A 22,133-nucleotide genomic window follows, 5' to 3' on the forward strand; every position below is an offset into this window, starting at 1 on the left:
GAAAGCAGAGGAAGGTGACCTAAGTGCTTAGGCCCCTGCACCCCCATAGGAGACCCAGATAGAGCTCCTGGCTCTTGGCTTCAGCTTGTCCCAGTCCCAGCCTTTGAGGCCATTTGGGAAGTGAACCAGTAGGTAGAACATAACTCCCTCCCTCCCTCTGCTCTTCTCCCCCGCTCACTGCCTTTGAGTAAATAAATAATTTAAGAGAAAAAAAAAAAGAAAAGAAAAGGTAAAGCAGAAGAAAAGTAAACATTCCCCAAAATGTAATTAGAGAAAAGTCTGTTTGAAGAAATTTAATGAATAGTATTAGTATTCAGTATTTTTAAGATAGAAAGTTGGCTGGTAACGTTGCTATGTAGGGGGAAAAAGCTAATTTTTTTAAAGGCTTGAAAATAGCAAAAATGTAAATTAGTTGTCAAATTTTAAAAATCAGATATTTGAAATCTAGACTTCTGGCATTAAAAACAGAAAGATCTAGAAACACCAATACCTTCTGTTGGATAACTTTATAGCTAAAAGAAGTTTGTTTCGCTCACAGTTTTGGAGATTAAAGGACATCGTGCTAACATCGGCTGGCACCTCTGGAGAGAAACTCATGGTGAATGGCAGCACAAAGGGAGGAAGGAACACAAGCTAGAGCAAAAGAACATTTTACTGAGGACAGAGATCCCAACACTTGAACCCAAAGGAACACACTCAAACTAGATCCAAACTATAGCATCTTATGAATCGTACATTCTCTGTGCAGTTACCCTGTCTCTGTGTGTGGTACTTCCTAATATATTTGAGGATATGGGCTCTTCCATTTTATTTATTTGATTTTTCATCTACTGGCTCACTTCCCAAATGCCCACAACAGACAGAGCTGGACTGTGCTGAAGCCAGGAGCCAGGGCCTCCTTCTTAGTCTCCCAGAAGAGTCACAGGGACCAAAGTGCTTGAGTTATCAATGCACTCCCTCCCAGTCATGTTCATCCGAAGGTAGATCTGAAGCAGAGTAGCCAAGACTCAAACCAGCTTTGAGATGGGATGTTGGTGTGCTGGGTAGCAGCTTAGCCACTATATCTGCCCCTCTAGCTCTGCCATTTTAGCAGCATTATATGCAGACTTGCTAACCTTTGTTGACCACTTTTAGTAGTAAATAACTTAGTATTGTTTGCACTAATTTAAATAATTTACATGCACTGCCTCATATATTTCTCAAAGTTCAGTAAAATGGGATACAATTTTATTCCCTTTTTATTAGTGAGGAAACTGAAGCTTTAAACGGTTAGATAACTGGGGTGGTTTTGTGGCGTAGCAGTTAAAGCAGCCATCTGTGTTGCAGACATCCTATATGGACCCCAGTTCACAAACTGGCTTGCTCTACTTCTGATCCAGCTCCCTGCTATGCCTGGGTAAGCAGTAGAGGATGGCCCAAGTACTTGGGCCCCTGTGCCCACATGGGAGATCCAGATGAAGCTCCTGGCTTTGGTCTGGCCCAACCCTGGCCATTGCGGCCATTTGAGGAGTAAGCCAGTGGATGGAAGCTCAGTCGGTCTCTCTCTGTCTCTCTCTCTGCCTTTCAATTAAATAAATCTTTTTTTTTTTTTTTTAAGATTTATTTATTTTACTTGAATATTACAGGGAGGCAGAGGAAGAGAGAGGGGGAGAGACAGAGACAGACAGACAGAGGTCCTCCATCCTCTGGTTCACTGCAGCTACGCTACACCACAGCACCAACCCTGATAAATAAATTTTTTTTTTTTTTTTTTGACAGGCAGAGTGGACAGTGAGAGGGAGAGACAGAGAGAAAGGTCTTCCTTTGCCGTTGGTTCACCCTCCAGTGGCCGCCGTGGCCGGCGCGCTGCGGCCGGCGCACCGCGCTGATCCGATGGCAGGAGCCAGGTGCTTCTCCTGGTCTCCCATGGGGTGTAGGGCCCAAGGACTTGGGCCATCCTCCACTGCACTCCCTGGCCACAGCAGAGAGCTGGCCTGGAAGAGGGACAACCGGGACAGAATCCGGCGCCCCGACCGGGACTAGAACCCTGTGTGCCGGCGCCGCAAGGCGGAGGATTAGCCTAGTGAGCGGTGGCGCCGGCCCGATAAATAAATCTTAAGAAATAAAAATAAGGGGCTGGCTCTGTGGCTTAGCTGGTGAGGCAGCTGCCTGCAGTGCCAGTGTCCCATATGGGTGCCGGTTCGAGTCCCGGCTGTTCCACTTCCAATCCAGCTTTCTGCTGTGGCCTGGGGAAGCAGTAGAAGATGGCCCAAGTCCTTGGGCCCCTGCACCTGCATGGAAGACCCGGAGGAAGCTCCTGGCTCCAGATTGGCACAGCTCCAGCCATTGCAGCCTATTTGGGAATGAACCAGCGGATGGAAGACCTCTCTCCCTGTCTCTCTCTCTGCCTCTCCTTCTCTCTCTGTGTAACTCTGACTTTCAAATAAATAAATAAATAATATCTTTTTTTTAAAAAAAAAGAAATAAAAATAAAAGGTTAGATAACTTGGAGCTACCATTATGGCATAATGGGTAAGGCCTCTGCCTTCAGTGCTGGCATTCTATATGGGTACCTGTTTGTGTCCTGGTTGCTGTGCTTGCATTCCAGATCTCTGCTAATGGCCTGGGAAAAGCAGTGGAGCATGGCTTAACTGCTTGGGCTCCTGCCACATATGTCGGAGACCTGGATGAAGCTCCCAGCTCCTGGCTTCAGGTTGGCCAGTAGTGGCCTTTCTGGCCATCTGGGGAGTCAGCCAGGGGACAGAAGACCTCTCTGTCTCTCTCTGTAACTCTGACTTTCAAAATAAATAAGTTTTAAAAAAATAGTTAGATAGCTTGTTCAAGGCTGCACAACTAGCTAAAAACTGAATTCAAACTCAATCTGTCTTAACTCTAGAACCTATGTTCAACTGGTATACCATTTTTTCATTAAAATACTATGAATTTACTTGTTATCAAAAGCCAATGGAGGGACTGGCACCATGGCTCACTTGGTTAATCCTCCGCCTGAGGCGCTGGCATCCCATATGGGCACGGGGTTCTAGTCCTGGTTGCTCCTCTTTCAGTCCAGCTCTCTGCTGTGGCCCAGGAGGGCAGTGGAGGATGGCCCAAGTGCTTGGGCGCCTGCACCCACATGGGTAGACCAGGAAGAAGCACCTGGCTCCTGGCTTCGGATTTCCGCAGCACGCTGGCTGTAGCAGCCATTTGGGGGGTGAACCAGTGCAAGGAAGACCTTTCTCTCTGTCTCTCTCTCTCACTGTCTATAACTCTGCCTGTCAAATTAAAAAAAAAAAAAAAAAAGCCAATGGCAGGGCCATTAATGATCCTTGATCCATGTAAATGTAACTGTGGGAGACCAGTATGCTGACTTGGTGACCTGTGAAAATATTAGTCTTGCTTCAGTTTATCCCAGAGGTCTTTTGAATTCAAGAATAATTTAACGAAGCTAAATTATATATTTTATGGTGAGGGTAGGGTATGTTTGACTAAAACGTAGTAGAAGAAAAGTTGCAGATACGTGTTCTTGAAGATTGAGTCTAATGATAAATGCTGTTTTCCCTGCTTGAAATAACTTTCTTCATTTCCTCGTCATTCCAACCCACCCAGACTTACATGAACCTTTCTGGCTATCTAAATCCGTTGAACAAAAGTCTGTCTTTTGTGTTGCTACAGTACTACTACATATTTTATTTAAATGCCAGATACTGAGCAAGTAAAAATAAAGTATGGATTCTTTATTACAGGGATCTTTTACTTTTATGTACCATTTATTTTCCTGTTATTGATAGGTTTGAATTAGGTTTTGCTTTTTAGAAAGCTTCGAAGGTAAGAAGCTGTGCCTCAATGGTTTTTATTTGCTTCTGATCCCTGTCACATAATGTAAATATTGCTAAATTTTAAGGGTCCAACTTTTAGAAATGGCATAATTTGAAAATATGCAATTTTAAATGCATTATTATGTGACTTTCTGTTCACAGGTAGTCCCTGTGTTGGTGCATCTCCTGTCTGCTATCAGCAGTGTTAGGCTTTACATTCCTAAAGACCTTCGGCCAATGGACAATAGACAGAGTGTTTTAAAATCAATACAGGTATGCAAATAAATTTTACAAATTAATTATAAATTCTATATAAGTATAAATAAGCTTTATACAAAGATAATGAAAGTGGTTTTAAATATATTTCTTTTTTCAGAAATCTAAACGCTACCAATAGTGGTGCAGTTACTAACAGAAATATTAATTTGTTATAAAATTAGCATAATAATTCAGTCATTCTGGAAAAAACTGAAAATATCATTTCTGATTTAGTTCAGTTTTCAGTTTACTATTTTAAATCTTAAGTTGAAGTGAATTTTATCAAGGTCTGTAACAATTTCAGGCTTGCTTTTTCGATTATCTGAAATATCGCAGTGCTTTATTCCATGATGGGATAGTTAAGCTTTGATATCAACTATAGTAACAGATTCACTAAGTCTTAGTGTTGTCCATTGTTTAAACAGTGTTAGACTACTGTTGTCCTTGGTCCTTACATCAGTCACCGTGTATTGGGAAACCCAAGGTGGGGAGCAGGGGAAGAAACAGGAAAGTGAGCCTGCTGATAGAAGAACGCTTTCACTTAGCAACAGAAGGTTTCTCTTTGGAACTGTTTAAACTTTATAACTAAAATTTTAGTCTTTTCTCTGTTAAATCCATAACTGTGACTTAATTTCTTTATAAATGGAACTTGCCAACTTGATCTGTAACATTCTCTGATTTTATATTGACACTGGTTCTTGTTGAGAATGGGAGGCATAACTGGAAATGGTACCATATGCATTTAACAAAGATATCGAGTTCTTGAAATAGTTAGCATTAACAGCTTATTAAGCAGTACTCAAATGTCTTTGAACCCTTTATGTTTGTCTTATTGTACTCCTTCTCCTCCACCATCCCTTTCCAACTCCTAATTAGTTGAATCTTGTCTTACCTTTCCATGGAAAATCCAGTGGAATACCAGCGTCCAGTGGTGCTTTTCTGAAGTTATGTACTCATATTTAAATTAATCGTGTTGCTTTTTTTTTTAGATGCCTCTTTTTAAAGATTTATTTATTTATTTGTGAGGCAGAGTTACAGAGAGAGAGGCAGAGAGAAAGGTCTTCCATCCGCTGTTCGCTCCCTGGATGGCCACAATGGCCAGAACTGAGCCAATCCAAAGCCAGGAACCAGGAGCTTCTTCTGAGTATCCCATGTAGGTACAGGGGCCCAAGCATTTGGGCCATCTTCCACTGCTTTCCCAGGTCATTAACAGAGAGCTGGATGGGAAGTAAAACAGCTGGACTTAAACTGGTGCCAGTATGGAATGCCGGCGCTTGAAGTGGTGGCTTTACCTGCTACACCACAGCACCAGCCCCTTTATTACTTAAGATTTATTTTATTTATTTGAAAGGCAAGAGTTATAGAGGAAGAGGGAGAAAGTTCTCCCATCTGCTGATTCAATCCCCAAATGGCCACAGGATCCAGGAGTTTCATTCAGATCTCCCATGTGAGTACAGGGTTATCGTCCACTGGTTTTCCCAGGGCATTAGCATGGAGCTGGATTAGAAATTGAGCGAACAATGGCTTAACACAATGCACCACAGCGCCAGCCCCATATCCAGAATTTTTATGGCCATATGTAAAGGAAAAAAAAAAGGAAATATTTAATTTGGTTTTATTAGTTTTGTCTGCAAACTGAAAAAATAAAATTTTTATATCTTATTTTAGGAAGTTCAGAAACGTTTTCCTGATGGTGTTCCCTTGTTAGATCCTATTGATGATATGGGCATTCAAGATCAAGGGCTGAAAAAAGTCATTCAAAAAGTAGAGGCTTTTGAGCATCGAATGTACTCTCATCCACTTCACAATGATCCAAATTTGGAAACTGTGTATACACTTTGTGAAAAAAAAGCACAGGTATGGCAAAAACTTTTATGTGTAGAATTCTATGTATGTTACTAAATAACAATGATTTTCCATTTTCTTGGGCTATTGGTTTTATCAGCTAAAACAGAGAAATGTCTCACTGTCTTTTATATAAACTATCAACTATGCAACCTGTGAACTCATCAGGAGACAGGATAAAGTTCATTTTGCTTTGGTTGGGTATTTGATATGTGGGGCTGTTTTTAAGTTTTCCTTTTATTTAATTGAAAACAGTTCATAGCATAACACTCCTTCAAGGTGTCTAATCCTTTGGTTTTTTTGTTTGTTTTTAAATATTTATTTGAAAGTCAGAGTTACACTGAGAGAGGAGAGGTAGAGAGAGTTTTCCATCTGATGGTTCAATTACCATTGGCCACAATGGCCAGAGCTGTGCTGATCTGGAGCCAGGAGCTTCTTCTGGGTCTCCCACGCGGGAACAGGGGCCCAAGAACTTGGGCCATCTTCTACTGTTTTCCCAGGCCATAGCAGAGGGCTGGATAGGAAGTGGAACAGCCGGGTCTTGAACCGGCACCTATATGGGATGCCATCACTTCAGGCCAGGGCGTTAACCTGCTGCACCACAGCACCGGCCCCTCCATTGCAAGCTTTCATCTCTGTATTTAGTAAAGGCCTATTCTCTTTGCCAACACCATTTAAAAAAAAAAAAGAAAAAAAACCAGCATTTATTTATTTGCAAGGCAGAGATAGAAGGGGAGAGAGAGAGATTGGTCTTCCATTCATTTGTTCACTCCCCAAATGGCTGCAACGGCCAGAGCTAGACTGATCTGAAGCTAGGAGCCAAAAGCTTATTCTAGGTCTCCCATCTGGGTGCAGGGGCCTAAGCACTTGGGCCATCTTCCACTGCTTTTCCAGGCGCACTAGCAGGGAGCCGGATTGGAAATGGCGCAGCGAGGACTCAAACCAGCACCCATGTGGGATGCCAGTGCTGCAGACGGAGGATTAACTTTTATGCCACAGAGCTGGCCCCCAAAGCTATTCCTACTTTGGCACATTTGTGATGCAGTTTGAGAGCAATATAAAGGAAGACTTTCAGGAAACTATGGGGGAAAAGCAAATAGTTAAAAGATTCATACGTGTATTTCTCTTTTGTTCCCTGTTCACTGTGCCATTGCTACCTTCCCTGCACCATTGGTACTTTAGGAATATTATTAATTGTCCAGTGAATCCTGTCTTGGGAGAGCCCATCCTAATTCATCAGACTTTTTGTATGTCCTCCTCTCTTACCTTGTCTAGCTCATAACTGGCTTACTCCTTTCTTTCTAGCTCTTTCTCCTTACCTCATTTAAGCAAGAGATGTGCTCTCTTTCCCAGCATTTCAATGCTTTTTATAGTTCCTAATATCTCTGTACTCTGCATCCAATTCTTAAAGTAGACATACTTTCCATGTACTTACCATTTTAACTAGTATTTAGCTGTTCAGATACATCATTCCTCTTGTATGATATCCTGGGAAATGCATCTAAGCAACTGCTGTGCAACCTCCTCACCCGCAGCATATACACCCATACTCTGAAGCTTAACAGAAAACTATATTGTAAAGTGTTTTATGAAATATTTTTGTTCATGAGTAAATCTCATTTTTCACTGTTCACTTTACTATTGAATTTTATTTATTTTTATATACCTTAGATTGCAATCGATATTAAATCTGCAAAGCGGGAGCTAAAGAAAGCACGAACTGTCCTACAAATGGATGAGCTCAAATGTCGCAAACGTGTTTTAAGAAGGTTGGGGTTTGCTACTTCTTCTGATGTCATTGAGATGAAAGGACGAGTGGCTTGTGAGATAAGCAGGTAAAATCTGGTTGATTTTAAAACGGGGTTATTATTTTTATTTATTTTATTGGAAAGGCAGAAACATAAAGAGATTTCCCATTTGGTAGGTCACTTTCCAACTAACTGCAATAGCCTGGCATGGGCCAGACCAAAGCCAGGAGCCAAGAACTCGGTGTGGTCTCTCACATGAGTGGCAGAGACCCAGGTACTTGAGTCATCACCTGCTGTCTCCCAGAGTGTGTAATAGCAGGAAGTTGGAGACAGCAGAGCTAGGACTTGAATTCTACTGTGGGACGCCAGCATCCAAGTGGTAGTCTAACCATTGAGGCAAACACCTGCCTCTAAAATGGGATTACTATTTTAAAAATAAAGGATATCTTTAGCAAAAAGAACTATCTTCAAAATGTAAAGTGTTTGCAATATCTTCCATTTTACTTAAAGTTTTGGACCATGATATTGAAAAATTAGGAAAATACATTGCCTTTGACTTTTTAAAAAATGCACTGTGGGCCAGCGCCGCGGCTCACTAGGCTAATCCTCCGCCTAACGGCGCCGGCACACCGGGTTCTAGTCCCAGTCGGGGCGCTAGATTCTGTCCCGGTTGTCCCTCTTCCAGGCCAGCTCTCTGCTGTGGCCAGGGAGTGCAGTGGAGGATGGCCCAAGTGCTTGGGCCCTGCACCCCATGGGAGACCAGGAAAAGCACCTGGCTCCTGGCTCCTGCCATCGGATCAGCGCGGTGCGCTGGCCGCAGCGCACCGGCCGCGGCGGCCATTGGAGGGTGAACCAACGGCAAAGGAAGACCTTTCTCTCTGTCTCTCTCTCTCACTGTCCACTCTGCCTGTCAAAAAAAAAAAAAAAATGCACTGTGGAGGCTGGCGCCACAGCTCACTTGGCTAATCCTCCTCGTGCAGTGCCGGTACTCTGGGTTCTAGCCCCGGTTGGGGCTCCGGATTCTGTCCCGGTTGCTTCTTGTTCAGTCCAGCTCTCTGCTGTGGCCCGGGAGTGCAGTGGAGGATGACCCAAGTGCTTGGACCCTGCACCCGCATGGGAGACCAGGAGGAAGCACCTGGCTCCTGGTTTCAGATCGCCGCAGCACGCTGGCCGTAGCAGCCATTTCCGGGGTGAACCAACAGAAAGGAAGTCCTTTCTCTCTGTCTTTCTCTCTCTCTCTCTCACTAACTCTGCCTGCCCCCCCCCCCCAGAAAAAAATGCACTGTGGAATTTTATATAATGTTATTTTATATATATTTCTTTTTCATTTTGAGCATTTCTCACCTTGAAACTTAGGGTAGTAACCATTATTCTTTTATAGGGATAGCAGATTTACTGATGTTTTGAGCTAACAGTAGGGTGTTACAATAGAGCATACTGTAGGCCACAGTTAAAACTGAATACAAGATGGAGTCAGCAATCCATGTCTTTGTATTCCACATCTGTAGATTCTACCAACTGCAAACCAAAAATACTGTGGGAAAAAAATTCTATCAGTGTAACAACTACTTACATAGACAGCATTCACATTGTATTAGATATTTTAAGTAGTCTGGGGATGATTTGAAATATACAGGAGTTGTGCATAAGTTATATGCAAATACTACTGAATTTTATGTAAGGGTTTTGGTGTTTGTAGGGGGTCCTGGGACCAATCTTCATAGATACCAAGGAACAACTGTTTGGTATTAGTAATCTTTTTTTATTTCATGATTTAAAAGGTTGTTAACCTTTCTACACTTCTTACTAGTAACTTGTATGCCAGCCATGTGTAGTGTGCTTACTTTAGAAAAGATTTGTATGGCCTGTTTCTTTGTCTTAAGTTTCTTTAAAACATTAAAAAAATTCTTTTTTTAATGTGAAGAAAGGAAGATATATTATTCTATAGAGGCTCTAATTTAGTGAAGACAACATTTATAAATGTATACCAAATAGTATGACATCCACACATTTTTTATAAAGTCTTTTCCACATTACCAATGACCTCAAAATTAAGTAATTTAAAACAAAAGCAATCATTTTATTTTCTCATGGAGCTCATGGTTTCTGTAGGTCAGAAATGTTGGAAGGTCTCAGTTAGATGTTTGTGACTCCCCTATAGTTGACATAAGACAGATGATTAAACTGGGACACTGAGAGTCTGAGGTAGCTAAGGAATGTTAGGATCTCTACCAGGACTTTTCCATGTCGTCTCTCAATGTAGGCTGTAACATCATTTGTGAGCCATACAGAATTATTAACTTAAAAATTAGTTTGCTATAAATTTTCAACACTAGTACAATATGGAGTAAAATATAGGTCTTTTACAGATACATCCCAACATTTCTAATAAAGATGTTTTCCATTATTTCTTTATTCTATAAATAATTTGGAAAGTGACTTTCTTTTAAAAACAAGCCAAACCTTCAGTGCCAGCATCCCATATGGGTGCCAGTTTGGATCCCAGCTGCTCCACTTCCAGTGCAGCTCCCTGCTAGTGCACCTGGGAAAACAGAGGAGGGTGGCTCAAGTCCTTAGGCGCTGCACCCACATGGAAGACCCGGAGGAAGCTCCTGGCTTCTGGCTTCGGCCTGGCTCACCCTGGCCATTGCACTATTTAGGGAGTGAATCAGCAGATGGAAAGATCTCTCTCTCTCTGTCTCTCCTTCTCTCTCTCTAACTCTGCCTTTCAAGTGAATGAATAAATATATCTTAAAATAAATAAAAAAGATTGCTAAAAAAAAAAGTCCTTAGGAACCAGCTAATAAATGGTAATGACTATTTCCCCCATATGCTGAGAGTTGAGAATTGGTTATTTTGATGAATATTTGCATTTTGATATTTGGGATCTTTATGTGAAATACCTGTGCTATGCATTATTATTTATGTGTTGGTAAATATAAAGACCTGCTATTTCCTTACATTAATCTTTATCACTTATCATTGGTTACTTATTATGACTAAATAATGTGTTTAGGATTTGTATATGAGTGTGTCCTCACTTTCTGACATTTCTTTCTCATGGCCTTATATAGTGCCGATGAGCTCCTTCTGACTGAGATGATGTTTAATGGCCTTTTCAATGACCTTTCTGCAGAACAGGCAACGGCATTATTAAGCTGCTTTGTGTTTCAAGAGAATGTGAGTTACCGATTTTATATATCATGTTTTTAGTTTTCAATAGTATTATGAATATTTTTAGTGGTAAATATGTTGCTTCATATTTACATGGGCAATATTGAAAATCAAAGGAATTTTTGTTTTTTAAATTTTTAATTAGTTTTGAACAGATTCAATATAGTTGAAAATCAAAGGAATTTAATGTAAATGGAGTAAGTGCAATAGTTAAGTGCGTATCATCACAAAGGGAAACAGAATAGTATTTTATTTGTGAATGATTACCAACCACTAATCAGATTTCAAGTTTTAAGTTTGTTCATTTTTTGAAGATCTGGCTTAGTCATAGAAAAGGATTAATAAAAGTAAAATCAGGAAAATTTAATGAAAGAAAGAATCAAAGTGAGGTAAATAACACCTCAGCCCATCCCAATACTAGAGAATCACTGTAGGACAGCTGATCCCATTAGCCACTGAAGTCTTAGTTTTCATGGACAATATTTAAGGTAGTGACCTTAAGATTCTGGTTGGTATAGCAATAATTTTTTTTCATATGAGTTATTAGTTCATTTTCAAAAGCTCTTCAGAAGTCAAAAAATAGGGGCCAGCTTCCTGCCATATCAGGTTAAGCTTCCACCTGCAACACTGACATCCCATATGGGTACCAGTTCCAGATTCGGGTGCTCCACTTCTGATCCAGCTCCCTGCTAATGTGCCTGGGAAAGCAGTGGAGGATGGCCCATGTGCTTGGGCCCCTGCACCCATGTGGGAGATGCAGAAAAAGCTCTAGGCTCCTGGCTTCAGCCTTGCCCAGCCCTGGTCATTGTGACCATTTTGGGAGTGAACCAGCAGATGGATGATCTCTCCCTCTCCCTCTTTCTCTGGGTAATTCTGACTTTCAAACAAATAAAAATAACTCTTAAAAAAAAGGTCAAAATATGAAGTACTGGATGACACACAAGCATGCTAATTGTTCTTGTACTACATTCCAAAAAATTGTATAATTTGTTCTAAAAAGTTAAATATATTATACATTTCACACTTAAGACTTTATGGGTAACAGATAAAATGAGAATAAGACAAGATCATTTGCCTTCTAAAAATAACTTAATATTGTTGTCTAAGCTTTTATAGGACTTTTTTTTAGTACTTCAGGAAATTCATAGAAAATGAAATTAAAAGATAAGTTTCTTCTTATTTATTTTGAAAGGCTGGAGGAAACACAGAGCAAGATCACCTATCTGCTAGTTCACTCCCCAAATGGTCACAACAGCCAGGACTGACCCAGGTCAATGCCAGGAGCCTGGAACTCTTTCCATGTCTCACATAGGTGGTAGGGAACCAAGTACTTGAGCCATCACCTGCTGTCCTCCAGGGCGTTAGCTGGAAGATACAATTGGAGCAGAGCTGGGACTAGAACACAGGCACTCCAGTTTGGGATGCAGATGCTCCAAGCATTGTCTTAACCACCACACCAAAGACCTGTCCCCGTCACGCACAGATCTAAACACCAGAGATACTGCGGATTCTTCTGCTGTCAGTAGTGCTTACATGTTAGTGAATGAAGATGAAATAAAATACACATTCTGTCAAAACGTGATAAAGATTTTGGAGAAAAGTAGAGCAGAATAATTGGATAGAGATCACTGAGCATTGAAGTTACTATTTTAAATAACGTGATTAAAAAAAGCCTCACTAATGAAGTAAATTTTGAATTGAGGCTGAAGCAGAGAAGAAGTAACAGACTGCCGTACCTGATGGGAAGAACATTGATGAAATCACATTTGGCCTCCTTTAATCAGGGCTGTGCCTTCTGCCGGTAGAGGCCTGCTGCAAAAAACGTGATCAGGAACTGATAACCGTGAATGGACAATATCAAAGCATTTAGCTGTCTTGCACTCTATATTCTGTTAGACTGAAACGTTGAGTTTATTCTGGCTATTTTGCTTTTTCATTATTTATTGTAGGTTTTGGTTTAAATAGAAATAATATGGGAACTAGTTTGACTTATTAATATAATATCCATAGGAAGGTATTTGAAAAGGTTTATGGAAACAGTTGAAAGATAAGTTTGGTGCAAAAATTTTGAAATTTGTGCATAATTTTTTCCTAATATACTTTTCCTGTGAATTTTCCAAGACCCTGCATACTTGGTTAAAGTGCTAGAAAGTATCTCCATGAAACAAATTTGGGACATTCTTTTTAATGTTTTTTATCCAGAATTTTCTGTTTGTACAGATTAAGTGTTGCCTACAAGGTTAAACTTTCAAACTTAAATTATGATTAAACTGTTTATGGTATTGATGTAACTGCTATGTAGGTTTACAATATTTGTTGTCCCTCAGTTCCATTTATAGTGGCAAAAATTAACACACTGCAAATTTATCAGTGTAATATTTTCTCTGAAATAGTGTATAGGATGAGAGAAGTAATAATTTTGCCTATATAATCTAAGCATTGGTTAGAAACTTCAAATGCTAATGACCAACTTCTTATTTTATATTAATGGATATTATAAAAGTTCTGTTTTGTCAAAGCAGGGTAGTATATACTAGACTTAAATTGGGGTTTTCATGTATGTCTTTCCTTTTATAGTCCAGTGAGATGCCCAAATTAACTGAGCAATTAGCAGGACCACTTCGTCAAATGCAGGTAAGATTTTTTTTTTGAGCTGTGTATCTAATGCCGCGGTAGATTATAAAGTAAACATTTGAAAATCTAATCACACTTTTACCATTCCACAGAGAAAACTTCCATTGGGGTTAAATTTATAATTTGACATCAGTCATTATTTAATACTGTTCTGATAACATCTTTTATGATGTTTGTTTTAGTAATTAAACATTTTCCCCTAGCATTGTAACAAATTATATGAAGTTCAGGTGAGTATAGACTTTTTTTTTTTTTTTTTGACAGGCAGAGTGGACAGTGAGAGAGAGAGACAGAGAGAAAGGTCTTCCTTTGCCGTTGGTTCACCCTCCAATGGCCGCCGCGGCCGGCGCACCGTGCTGATCCGAAGGCAGGAGCCAGGTACTTATCCTGGTCTCCCATGAGGTGCAGGGCCCAAGTACTTGGGCCATCCTCCACTGCACTCCCTGGCCACAGCAGAGAGCTGGCCTGGAAGAGGGGCAACCGGGACAGAATCCGGCACCCCGACCAGGACTGGAACCCGGTGTGCCGGGCCACAAGGCGGAGGATTAGCCTAGTGAGCCGCGGCGCCGGCTTGTCAGTATACTTAAAACTGCACAGTGACAAGTCAGTGCATCATTTTCTTCCTTATTATCAAGAATGGCATCTTAGAACTAAATGTAGTATATGGTTTTGCACATTCTTCTGTTCTAGTTTACACTGAAGTTTTTATTTATTTATTTATTTAAAAGATTTTTAAAGGGAGAGAGAATGAGAGAGATTTTTTTCTTCAGCTGGTTCACTCCCCAAATGGCTCCAAGGGCGGGGGCTGGGCCAGGCTGAAGCCACAAGCCTGGAACTCCATCAGGTCTCCCACATGGCTGGCAAGGGCCCAAGTACTTGGACCATCTTCCATTGTTTTTCCAAGTACATTAGCAGGAAGCTGGATCAAAGTGGAGAGCTGGAACTTGAACTGGTGCCCGTGTGAGATGCTGGTATCGCAGGCAGTGGCTTAGCTCACTGTACCACAATGCCAGCCCCACAACGAAGTTTTAACATCTGTTTTATAATAAGAAAGTATCCTCAAAGCCACAACTTTTAGTAATAAATAGGCCTTTTATTATTTTCTTAGAATGTACTGATTTTTTCAACAGTAGAAAAACAAGGAAAGATGAGCTAAAGCATTGTAAGAGAGGAATAAAAAAAGTCCCTTCAGCAGAACATTTAACATCCCTTAATACTACTAAGAAATTTAAACTTCAAAAATCAAGGAAGTCTGTATGTACCTATGGGTTTTTGACCTTTTAGATTAACTGGCGCTGTTTCTCCACAGAGGCAGAATAGCCAAATTGCAGGCCTAAAAGCCTCAGAAGAAAAAGGGACCTTTTGGGAAATTGGCTTTGGCAAACTAAAGACGTGACACGGGAGATCATGAATAAGGAATTTTAATACTGTCTTTTATCTTTAAAGGAATGTGCTAAAAGAATTGCAAAAGTTTCAGCAGAAGCCAAATTGGAAATAGATGAGGAAACTTACCTAAGCTCATTCAAACCTCACTTAATGGATGTCGTATATACCTGGGCAACTGGAGCTACATTCGCCCATATCTGCAAAATGACAGATGTCTTCGAAGGTACAGTTAAGTCTTGTATACGTTCATTTCCTTCTGATACAAGAAATGTACTTAAAATGACATGGTTTTAACTGAACAAGAATAGTACATACATTTATATATATATGCATGTATATACTCTTCAGATTTTTGGTAATGAAATGGAACATTCTGCATATATACATGAAAAGTACTCGACACAAATCCTTTGTGTTAAGAAGCACAGTGTGCTCAATATAAATTCCTTAGAAAACTAGCAGTGTATAACTTTGTACAGCCACAAATAGATGATTCTAATAAGTTATATTTGCAAGGGTATTTGTACTTTTTGCTCTGTTAATGCTTTGTTGTATAATTCCACTGAGAGTATTAGAGATAAAATAATCAGTTGTTGCAGATCTAATAGAAAAGTTGGTTTTAGTCAGTTTCTTACAGCCTGAAACAGTAAATTTAAGAGCAACTTTTTAGGAAAGTGAATAACTGTTAAACAACTGAAGGGAAATTTTGAATGAAAAAATAAAGGCAAAAGGAGTAATAATAAGTGGATTATAAGAAGCAAAAAAAGAGTAAACTAGACTATTTAGAAATGCTGTATTCACTGGGAAAAGGTTGGCTGATCTAGATATTTATGATGGTGAATTACATTGGCAAAATTAAATATTTACATTGAGCTTTCTTATAAATAAAAATAAATGAGTTTGGCTTTTGTAGACTCTATAAGAATGTTTAAAATATTACTATTGCTTATAAGTTCAATGTGAGAAAAAGCAGTAGGTTACTGATTTATACTTTAATTATGATGCATACATTAAACTCTGTAGCTTAATACTAAAATTCTAAACTAAGAACCTTTCCTATATAAAACTTAATGGGTTTGTTACTTTTAAATTATGATGTGCTATCTTAGAGCTTTCCTAATGTTTGTGAATTTTTAAATGATCACTTTGTGAAATGGTCTCAAATGTTCTTGTTGGGAAAGTCATTGTTCATTAAGTAACAACTATGTGTCAGATAATAGTAGCAGTTCAGGGTAGCTTTTATCATTTCCACTTTGTACAAGGAGACTGGAGTAAATAATCTGGCCAAGGTAACGTGATGACATGATTTGAACCCTGGATTCTAGGACTATGAGTCACATGTTAGTTGATAACTTTAAGCTCCACAACTCCTTATCCTTAAATGTTCGATCAGCTAGAGACTTAAACCCTACCCTAGACCATACCGTCTTCATCCACAGAAAATCTGTGCTCGAAGAAATGGTAAGAAGGTGTCTCTGATAGTTGATGAAGGGTAGCAGCAGTTGACTGTGAGAGAATAGGAAAGCCCGATAGACTCACCTCATTTGTGAATATTGCTTAACATACAGTAACCCATCTTCATGTAGCTTGGTGCGTTTCAGAACTTAAAGATGTTTCAGAACTGAAACCAATGACTATTATATGGCTAAATAATTCCAGGACATAATTATCTGCATGTCTGAGAAGTCAAAATACAATGATTTAAAATAATAGTTGGGACATAGCAGAGAGTATCTGTTCTGTTTTTTGTTTTAAGAAAAATCACAAAAGACAGCTTGTTAGATGTAAGTGAATTAAAAAAAAAGCAAAACCTAGATATTCCTATGAAACTATCTTTGTGAGTTATCTTTTAGTACTTTATAATTTAGATGGGGAATTTTCCATAGTTTGAAATAGCCTAAGCTGTTAAAATTGAAGACACTCTGTAGTTCTGTCCAAGTACCAAGTATTGCCTTTCTGTTGATCTTTTCCACAGCATAACAACCTTTCAGAAGTCTAGTCTATCCCCTTTCAATTCCTCGGGGATGGGGTTGGGGCCTATTTTACATTATAATTTGCCTTTAGTTTGAAAATTTCAGATACTGAAATTTAATAGCTATAACTTAAAACTGGGTCTGATGTCATTGCAGTTTTCATCTTTTTCTGGTCTGAGTGCTGTTTAATCAATGAAACTTTTACTTTCTGAAATTAGGGTGGACTGTGTTAACTCCTAATAAACATAAAAAAAAATTTAAAAAAAAAAACAGACTTTTAGGCAGGTATTTGGCACAGTAGTTAAGACTCTTCGGATGCCCACATCCCATAGTGAATGTCTGGGGTTCAAATCCCAATTCCAGCTTCTTCCTAATGTATGCCCTGGGAGGGAGCAAGTGATGGTTCAAGTGCCTGGGTCCCTGCCACCCACAGGGGAGACTTGGATTGACTTCTGAGCCTTTGGCCTGGCCTATCCCTGGCTATTGCTGACATGTGAACAATGAACCATCAGGTAGATCTTTTTCTGTCTATCCCTTTGTCGGTCAGTCTCTCTCTCTCTTTTTTGAATTAATAAAAATAAATTTTTAAATAACAATATTGGTTTACTCAGGATAGGATTTCCTTTTTCCAGGGTCCTGTTTATCTTTTTTTATTTTGACATCATTTAATTCTTTCATTCAGAATAGCCATTCTTTCCCCATGCTTCATGTGATTGGGAAAAATACTATAATCAAAGCTCTAACCCCCAGTACAATGTGCTTTTATTTTTATAGGCAAAAATAATTACATTGGAACTTTTTAATGTGCTGTGCTCCAACTATTTTTTTTTTTCAAATAAGGTTCTTAATTTTATATGAAAATAAAAATGTCTGGTTATTTCATATCCTGAGCCCTGGAAGTAGTTTAAAATATTTGTCAAACATTAACTGGAGCTAGTTAACTAATGATTAAAACCATATGTTTTAGTGATGTCTGATGCAAGGGAGCAATTTATATTATGATTCAGTTGAGGAATTTTGAGGACTTTAAATAAATAATTATTTACTCTGTCACCCTCAGAAAATGATGCAATGTTATTCCTTAGTCCCACCAAATTAAAGTTGAATGCAGTTTAAACAGAATGTTTGTATGTGCTCATGCCTAGGGATTCCATCTGCTAATCCAGATCTGTTAGGTAGATCTGTTGTGACCTAGATCTTGGCTGCTACTAATCTCTAACCACACAGAAACACACCGCGCCCTTATCTTTGCGTGAAGGACAAAGGAGTTGATTTCCGCTGAGCACTTGTCATTAGAAAAGCTTCCATGGAGAATTATCGCTTGAAACTGTTTAATGTACTTCTGTCTGCCACAGATTTCCCCACCAACACCCCAAAGATTTATTTATTTATTTGAAAGGCAGAGTGACAGACAAAGAGAGAGAACTAGAGCAAGAGAGAACTTTTGTCAGATGGTTCACTCCCCAAATGTTCTTAATGGCTGGGGCTGTGCCAGGCCAGAGCCACAGTCAGGAACTTCAATCCAGGTCTCCCAAGCATATGAGTCATCTGCTGCTTTCCCACTGCCACGGGTTTTTAAAGCAAATGCTTTCCAAACTCTGACCCCACTGTAGGTTCTCTCTAATGCCTTTCAAAACCGTCCTACACTTTTCCAAAAGGTAGAGCAGCACACAAAGACAGAGCTCTTGGATATGCTGGTTCACTTCCCAAATGGCTGCAACAGCCTGGGCTGGGCCAGGCAGAAACCAGGAGTCAGGAACCCCATCCATGTCTCACATCAGTGGCCAGGACCCAGGCATGTAGCCATCATTTGCTTCTTCCCAGGCACAGTAGCAGGGAACTGAATTGAAAGCAGTTACAGGAACTCAGACTGGCTCTCTGATCTATATAGTTTCTTTGTTTAAATTTTAGTACAGTTTAGTGCTAAATGACTTGAGAAGTAAAGTCTGATACTTACTCATTTGATGAATAGTTCCACCAAAGTTCTAGTAAGGATCAGACACTGAGCTGGGTACAGTGAGCAACAGTTTCTGCCCTCAAGAAAGTGTTCAGCCTAAGTTGAGCTTTAGTAGGAAGTAATCACAGGGTATACTTGTGATCCTAATCTTGGGCCAAACTACATAGCAACATTAATTTAGAGTCAGAGCAAGAACTAAGGGAAATCAATGAAGGGAATGCCAGAAAGCTGAAGTCAGAAATACTGTGAGGGAAATTGCTGCTTTCTCTCCTTACTCGAATGCTGTGTTTTATTCATGAACTAGGTAAGCCTGATGTTTGTATGAGTTGCCCTTAAATGAAAACATGTAGTCTCAACAGTCCATAAGAAGGTAAAAAATCAGGAATATCCATACAGTGGAATTGTTATCAGCTGTGAAAAGAATAAAAGGCACTCATTCATGCTATAATATGAACAAACATTGATCACAGTAAGCTAAGTGAAAGAATGCAGCAATGGGCCAGTTGGTAGAGCAACCACCTGCATCACTGGCATCCCATTTGGGCACCGGTTCCTGTCCCAAATGTGCAACTTCAATGCAGCTCCCTTCTGGTGGCTTGGGAAAAGCAGTGGAAGATGGCTCAAATGTTTGGGCCCCTGCCACCCACGTGGGAGACCGTCTGTAACTCTGCCTTTCAAATAAATAAATAAATCTTTATTTGTTTATTTGAGAGTCAGGGTTACATACAGAGAGAGGGAGAGACAGAGAGAAAGGTCTTCCATATGCTGCCTCGCTCCCCAAATGGCCACAACAGCCAGAGCTGGGCCGATCTAAAGCCAGGAGCCAGGATCTCCCATGTGGGTGCAGGGGCCCAAGCACTTGGGCCGCCATCTACTGTTTTCTCAGGTCATAGCAGAGAGCTAGATCAGAAGTGGAGCAGCCAGGACTCGAACTGGCACCCATACGGGATGCCAGCACTGCAGGCTGAGGCTTAGCCCACTATACCTCTGCACCAGCCCTGTACATCAGTCATGAAACACGCACACACGCACACAGACACAGGAATGCAGGCACAAAGGCCACATATTGTGTGATCCCGTTCTTGGGAAATGTCCAGAATAGGCAGAGCCATAGAAACAGAAAGCAGATTAGTGGTTGCCATGAGCCTGAAGAATGAGGAGGATTGGATGTGACTGCTTCATGGAAGCAGTTGCTTTTTAAAATTGTTATTTCAGACATTTTTGAAATGTAACATTTTTAAAAATTTTATAGCTAACACAATGAATATAATAAAATTCATTGAATAGAACACTTATTTACAAAGGTGAATTTTATGGAGTATGAATTATATCTCAGTGCAGCTTCTTCCAGAGTGCTGATGTGAACCTGAGAATAAGAAAGCCATTGTACACTTCATTGTGATTAAAGAGGTGACTTAAATGCTGTGTGTATTTTATCACTATTTGAAGGAGAGAAAAGGCAGCGACCTGAAAGAATTCAGTTTCCTCATTCCTCTGGCAGTACCAGATAAAAAGATTTGTAATAAACCGTTCGGTTGGTGTATTTATTTCTAGTTTCTTTCAGCTTCCTGTATCCTGGGAATGGGGCCTACTTTTGAAGCTTTTGTCTCGCGCTAGTCTAGCTGATCCTAATGAATGAGGCAAAATGATTTCAAAAGCTGGGAGTAAGGAGAGCCCTCAGACCGTCAAGAAGTGGAGTAGGTAGGAAAGACAGCGGAGGAGCTACCACCTAGCGGAGCAGTCCCCAGCCTGGCTGTGGAGAGCAGCCTGTCACTGCACAGTGACTTGTTGATGAGACTTTGTGGGCAGCAGCCAGAGCCATTGCATGTGCAGTCAGTCCTGTACCTGCTGGCCTCGTTGTTTTTAAATTTTTATTTATTTATTTAAAAGGCAGAGTTACAGATGGGGGAGGAAAGAGAGAGAGAGAGAATTGATCTTCCACCTGCTGGTTCCCTCTCCAAGTGACCACAATGGCCGGAGCTGGTCCAGGCTGAAGCCAGGAGCTTCTTCAGGATCTCTCATGTGGTGCAGGGGCCCAAACACTCGGGCCATCTTCTACTGCTTTCTCAGGTGCATTAGCAGAGAGCTGGATAGGAAGTGGAGGAGCTGGGACATAGACTGACACCCATATGGGATGCCAGTGTTGCAGGCTGTGGCTTAACCTTTTACGGCACAGCACTGGCCCCGGCCTCATTTTCTTAAATGTTCTCTTGTTATCTGAAATTGTGTCAGAATGAAATTTTCAGAAATCGAAATATTTTAGAAAATGTGACATAATGTGTGTTTATCTTATTTATTTCCTATAGTTTGGCCTTTGATAACTTTTGCAGATTCTGGTTAGCATGCAAATTGTAGAAATACTAAAACAGTAAGATTGTGGTTTGGGGTACGTGTTTGAAATCAGTTAAAACTGTGAGAGAGAGGGCCTGGCTCCTTGGTGCTGTTACATAGCAGCGACTTTGTAAAGGATTTCCTATCAGTCTTAAATGACCTGTGAGATCTGCTTTGGTTCCTTTTTCAAAGTGCCCTATATTTACATTTAAGCTACTACCTAATTTAATTCCCTTAATTATGTACATAGTTACTGTCTGTTTTCATAGCTAAATATTCAGAAGTTTCTGCATCTGATTTCCTCTAGCACAGCAAGGCAGAGTTGGAACCCAGCATTCCCAGCAGTTGAGAGTAAAACGAGCGTAGCCAGCGTCTGTTGCTCCTGCTGTGTTGCTGACACCTGTTCAGAACTTCGCACACATTATTCCACTTTACATGAGTGAGCTGAAGTTTTTCATAGGTTAGGTAGTGCAGGAGATTGGGAAGGAAAGGTAATGGGGTCAGTTTTTGGAAATGTTGAATTTGCTGTGATGAATCTGGATGATCAGCTTTTGTTAGCAGTGGCATGTAGCTAGAATAGCATTGCTTTTTAACGAATCGGCCCATTTATTTAAAAGTGTGAGAATGGCTTTTACTTGCTCAACTTAAGAGTAACAACAGAAATTTGGGTGGTATGCTAGTAATTGAAGGCTGAACATCCTACCTTTAAAGGTAATCACGGCGGTGCCTCCCGTGATCATCCTAGTACCCCAGGAGTCACACAGGGACTCTGCGAGCTCTGTCACTGCCCCGAGACTCACCTGCTGTGCTGGGACATGGTTTGGAAGGTGTACCAGCAGTTAGCGGCACCCAGGGGCACAGGCTCCCCCGCTGCCACCTCCTCAAGGGTACCAGTGGAGGGTGAGAGGCAGCTGAACTCCTGGGCCGGGGGAAGAGGTAAATGCTGTCCATTTATCAGGCATGCACTTGCCAGTGGTATGAGGGCGTGGCCACTTGGAGCCCTCCTGCTGCCTCCAGCTCCCCTCTTCTCACC

The 22,133-nt window shown here is 40.5% G+C and overlaps 1 protein-coding gene across 1 annotated transcript in view; it reads left to right on the plus strand.

The window, feature by feature from the left end:
* The window catches only part of MTREX (Mtr4 exosome RNA helicase), a 100,932-nt gene that overhangs the window by 73,211 nt on the left and 5,588 nt on the right, over positions 1-22,133 (plus strand). The window contains exons 20-25 of the mRNA XM_002714036.5: positions 3,957-4,067; positions 5,721-5,909; positions 7,569-7,732; positions 10,720-10,825; positions 13,397-13,453; positions 14,900-15,062. Of these exons, the coding sequence (XP_002714082.1) occupies positions 3,957-4,067; positions 5,721-5,909; positions 7,569-7,732; positions 10,720-10,825; positions 13,397-13,453; positions 14,900-15,062 (790 nt within the window). The remainder of the gene's footprint in view (positions 1-3,956; positions 4,068-5,720; positions 5,910-7,568; positions 7,733-10,719; positions 10,826-13,396; positions 13,454-14,899; positions 15,063-22,133) is intronic.

This window comes from Oryctolagus cuniculus, chromosome 14 (genome assembly GCF_964237555.1).
Source record: "Oryctolagus cuniculus chromosome 14, mOryCun1.1, whole genome shotgun sequence".
In the NCBI taxonomy this organism is placed as follows: Eukaryota; Metazoa; Chordata; class Mammalia; order Lagomorpha; family Leporidae; genus Oryctolagus; species Oryctolagus cuniculus.